The following is a 5,286-nucleotide window of genomic DNA, read 5'->3' on the forward strand; positions in this document are numbered from 1 at the left end:
ATAAGAGACAGGTCTTACCCCCTCTAAAAATGTATTCACAGGGTTATAACTGAGTGAGAGCAGCCACAGGGGCTTTGATTAATGTGCTAAATCAGGAGGGCCACAGAAATCACTGAAGGTCCAACAGCCAGGGAGAGTAAAATATTTAATTAGATGTAGAGCACAGGTGAGAGAAGCAGCGCTGTGTATCCAGGGTGCTGGTATCATGCCCAGCCCAGGGGCTGGTGCAAAGCAACTGTCCCTACACTGCCCGTGGCAGCTCGGGGGGGACTGAACAGGGAACCCCGAGAAGGCGCTGGCATGGATAACACCTGGGCAAGGCTGCAGGCGTGGCTGCGGCTTCACTAATCCAGGAGACCGATAAGGAGCGGATACACAAGTACTAATGACCTCAGGGAAGGGAGCAAGACATTTCCGAACAGAAATGTTATTTATAGCTCGAGAAGATTGTCTTTTCCCCCTGCTTATTACAGACAGGGAACTGTCCTACAAGGCAGCCAGCTCAGCAGCCTGCCTCACATCACGCAGTCCCAGCTGGGACGACAACCCGTCTGACAGAGCAGAAATTCAAGGATAATGCTTGGCTGCTGCGAGCTCCTTTCAAACAAAACTCTTCAAAGACGACACATCCACTTCGCGAAGAGGAAACAGAGGCACAAGCAGGGCGCGGAGGCTTCCCCCCACGCTGCAGGGGACCCCCAGCTACTCCTCTCCCCCAGCTGCTGGGGTGAGCTACTCCCTGCTCTGGCATTTTACAATTGAGTTTCTATTTGTGGAAAGTAAATAAGCCGGCACCGTTACTAATTTGTCACAAGAGCTGTAAAATCGACGTGCTCAGGTTTCCCCCAGAAGCCCGTCACATCCAGGTCTGCTCCGCACCTTGCACAGGGCTCAAAAGCAGCAGCTTGGGGTCGATCCTGAATCCCAAGGGGCCTGAAGCTTCATTTCTGAAGAGTTTTCTCAGGTTGGGCCAAACCAAATCATCCTTTATGAAGCAGCTTAAACGTCTCGATGAAAAGGAGGCTGGGATTTGTCTAAGTGAAATGTTCCACGGTTAGAAAACTGGACATGAGTAACGATCACCCTCAATATTGCCACACCCTGCAGGTCACAGGGACCTGGAGCACGTCTAAGTGCTCTGAGGTATCTGAGACGGGGTCACACACACCCCTTCTGCTGCCAGCAGGAGTCAGAGCAAGCAGCGGTGGGATACCGGAGCCTCAGAAAGCTGGGTTTAGGGCCTAAAGCCCAGCCTGGTGCTGTCAGGTGTCTCTCTGCTACATCTCTCGCCCCTGCATTGCTCATTCAAGCCGTCAGGTTTCAGTATTGCGTACCTGGTACCACGCAGACGTCCTCCAAAGAGGGAAGAAGAGTCATTTGACCTGTCTCGCATTTTATCTGAATAAAAGCTGGTGCTCAGGGCTGAGTAATTCTGCGCTGAATCAGAGAAGGAAGGGGGAAGAGGGGGGGGGAAAGGGGGAAGAGAAAGTCACCGCTCGCCCGCCTGCAGTAGCACCGCAGCTGGGACGTCGGTACAGCAGCCTGCCAGCCCACACCCCGTGACCGCGGCTAACGGGAACGAGAAAGGCAGAAAACTCGCACCAGAAGAGTCACCGCTCCCTCGTGCGCCATCTGCGCTCTTCCAGCGCAAGCGCCCGCCCTGCCTTTAACATGAATCTGTCCCCAGACCCTGCAGACAGGAGCACAAAAAGCCTCCTCGCTCCCACGTCCCCCGCACGCTCTCCCTTCGCCGTCCCGCCGAGGGCACCGAGTGAACCCGTCGGAGACACCAGAGGCCTCCGCGGGACGGGGCTGCGGGTGCCACGAGCCCGTTGGGCAGAGAGAAACGGGCAAAGGGGGTTTGAGCCGCCGCTGAACAATGAGGAATCACTTTCCTGGCACACAGGGCTCAGCAAACAGAGCTCTGGACAAACGCAGTCTGCAAGGAGAGAAGGGCTTGGCCTCCCTCAGCCAAACAGCCCCAGCAGGAGTTTTGGAAGGAGACTGGAAATTTGGCTGCGTCCTTCCAGCAGCCACCACAGCTCTGGTGGCCAGTCAGACCTTCCTGCGCGTGCCCACAGGCGAACCCCACGGTCGGCAGAGAGAAGGAGGTCTGACTGTCTGCGTGACCTCTGCCCTGGCCAGCTCCTCCACCGGTCCTTTCTCCCCATGAGGCTCCAGCAGACTGAACAGTTTGTCACCCTTGAAGCCTGCCCGCAGCTTCACCCAGGACACAGGCACGTCCGTAGCTGTTCCACCACCAGACACACTTTAGCTAACTGCAGGGAGAAAACCCCGCCGTGACGGGGCTAACGTGGAGTGCCAGGCTTTGAGCTGCATCCTAACCTTGCCCAGGAAGAGTGGGAAGGGACAGAAAGGATGAAAACACCTGAATTTGAAAAGAAAAGCAGTTACCTAGGTAAACCCCCGAGCCTTCCAGCCAGAAGGATGTAGGTTTTGTGCTTTCCAGCTCTCCAGGGAAGGTAACAAGCTGTGACTTGTGCTGAAGCACCAGGGGAGGGATACACACATCGCAGGCTGGTGAGATTAGCTCAGATGTTCCTTTATGCATCACAGAGCCACCAAACGAGCGTCATCCTCTGTGAGCAGAGGCCGGCTGCTCTCAGAGCAGGGGGTGGCGGGTTTAAAGAACCCCTAAAACGCAGCAAACAACAGGACAGTCGTTTGGGGACAGCAAACCTCACGGCAGCAGGCGCCGTGTTTCCAACACTAATCTTCCCTAAGCCCAAGTATTAACGCTGAGGCGCAGCGCTGCCAGCGAGAGCGCTGGCTGGCCACGCAGGGCTGCCAGCCCCGCCGCACAAACCGAGCTCTGCACTCTCATTTACTCCACTGAGGCTCCACTGGTCATCCGTGGGGGGAAAGGGATTACAAGGGGCACGTGGGGTTTGGTGTCAGAACATCCCCGAGGCTTTCAGGCCCTTGTGCCTGCCGGAGGTGCAGGAATTCAGAGGCGCTGCACGGGTGCGCTGCGGCAGTGTTAATGCGTTACTGCCATCGCCCGGAGAGCTGGGGAAAAGCTGGGAAAAGCTGCTCAGCGCTGCCTGCGAGGTGCTGAGAGCAGCCTCCTCCACACAGCGCCATCCCCTCCTCCGGGTGCTGTCGCCGAGAGCGACACGAGTCCCTCCCGCAGCATATGGCCACGGCCAGCAGCGCTATTTCCATGCCAGCACCACCCGCAGAACAGCTACTTCTGCGGGGAAGTTTGACTCCTGTGAACAGTTTGGTTGCTGTCCTCTCTAGGATGAAGATGGAAAGTCATTTACAACGTGAGTCACACATTCCTTCCCTGCTGGGATGCGCTGGGGCACAGGCAGCTCCTTCCACCCTCCATGGGGATATTCCAGCCTGATGGCACTGGAGGAGGAGCTGAGGAAGGTTTCACTGATTTATTTTCCCCCCAGCAAACCCACTCACTCCTGTTTGCCGGCCACTCGCCCACCTCCCCAAAGCCCCGGCCTTTGCTTAGGTTGTGGCAGCGCCTGTGCGAGGCTCCTGCAGTAGGAAGAGCCCCTGTGCAGGTAGTGTTAGACTCAGCTTTGCTGGCAAGAGAGCTGAGCTGCGGGGCTGCACATCCCCAGGGGCCTTTGTGGGAAGCAAACACACTAAAACACGGCGAAATTCAGGCCTAGAGACTGCAGCTGCGCTGACACGGGGAGAGGGGACGGCCGAGGTGCTGAAACTGCCGTGCTAGTTTCTCTAAAACCCAGTCTGAAGCTCTGGGGTGGCTCCTGGTTTTCCAGTTAGCCATCCCAGCTCACGACACAGCTCCCAAGCCCGTCTGCCTGCAGGAGGCTGTTTTGGAAGCCCAGTCAAATAGGTCAGTGCTGGCCAAGTCTTAAGTAGAGCAATAATAAGTCCTTGTTCCAGGAAGTAATTAGGCAGCATTACAGGATTGCGTGGGGGAACAGCACACAGGGCTCCACATTCCAAACGTCAAGACACATATTAGGGGTGAACTCACACAGATGTACAGAGCACGCAACTCCCGAGGTCACGGGGACATGCTGGCTCCCTGCCTGCCCAGCCACTGCGCTCGAGTACCAACACTCCAAGTTCAGGAAGCACCAAAATCAGAGCAGCACAAACCCAGTAACCCCATAAATCCCATTTATGTCACCAACAGAAGCCCCACCTGTACGCACAAAGGTAAAGAAATCATTTCAGAAGAGGCACCTAAATTATCACCAACAACTTCTGGAAAAATCCACAAAACCAGAAGGTAGATTTCTCTGATGCCGATGCAGGATGATGTTAAAAACCAAATAACCCAGAAATGAGCACTGAAGTGCTCTGTTTATTGAGCACTGAGGCAAACAGGCACCCAGGGCAGAGTAAGCTGGTAAGAGCAAATTCAAATCTCTCGAGGGACGTGTCCTGATGTAGGGCACACCAAGTTAGGGAGGAGAAAAAAAAAAAGCTTTTTAATCCTGAACCCTGCTGCTTTCTTTTTCCTTCTACAAAAATCAAAGAACAGAACAGAGAAGAAAGGAAAAGATGCTAAAGAACTGCTGGGTCAAAAATCAAGCTCTGCAGCAGAGTTCCTGATGTTTTAAATGATTCCAGCAATAAAGCTTTTACTGCCTCCCTCAGGAAGTCAGCTCGAAGATCCACCAGATTTCCGAATTACACATCAAAGCTTACACTTACTCCCACACTCAGCTTCTTTTAGCTCCCAGAGAAGCCACTAGTTCCAGCTCTTCTGCCTGAGACTAAGCACAGCACAACGTGCAGAGACAGCTACAGCTGGGGGACAGAGGAGAAGCCCCCCTTTCTGAGCACGCCTGGGTCTCACGGGCTTAGCAGAGGACCAGCTAGAAGCCACCCTGCTACCTGACTAGCCATTCACCTTCCTTTGTTCCTTCCTCATCACGTGTTTGTCTTCATCCTTCCAGTAGGCATCTTCCAGCTCCTGCTGACGTTTGGCATCGGCTGCTGCCTTGGCCTCAGCTTTCCTCGCGCGGGCAGCAGCCGACTTAGTGTTTTCACCTTGGAACTTCTTGGGCATCACTCAAGGTGCTCTGTGGAGAAGAAAAGACATTCAAATCCTTGTCCCGCCCAGGATCTCGGGCTCACCATCACCCCAGGAAGCAGGAACAGCTGGAGTTCACACCATGAAACCCCCCTTTTCTTGTTGCCTCACACTATTTCAAGATTCTGGGCAGAACAGATCTAGCAATCTCCCAGCTCGCCCAGGAGGAACTCTGCTCACTCCGCCCCAGCTCCTCAGCGGGGGCCAGTCCCTCCCGTCTGTTTATTATGCTG

At 54.8% G+C, this 5,286-nt stretch overlaps 1 protein-coding gene across 1 annotated transcript in view; it reads right to left on the reverse strand.

Annotated features, from left to right (window-relative positions):
• The window catches only part of CCDC124 (coiled-coil domain containing 124), an 8,073-nt gene extending 2,998 nt beyond the window's left edge, over positions 1–5,075 (reverse strand). Inside the window, exon 1 of the mRNA XM_026867271.1 lies at positions 4,871–5,075. Within this exon, the coding sequence (XP_026723072.1) occupies positions 4,871–5,029 (159 nt within the window). The 5' untranslated portion in view covers positions 5,030–5,075. The remainder of the gene's footprint in view (positions 1–4,870) is intronic.
• Between the last annotated feature and the right edge of the window lie 211 nt (positions 5,076–5,286).

Source organism: Athene cunicularia, unplaced genomic scaffold, assembly GCF_003259725.1.
Source record: "Athene cunicularia isolate RWA unplaced genomic scaffold, athCun1 SCF_218, whole genome shotgun sequence".
Classification (NCBI taxonomy): Eukaryota; Metazoa; Chordata; class Aves; order Strigiformes; family Strigidae; genus Athene; species Athene cunicularia.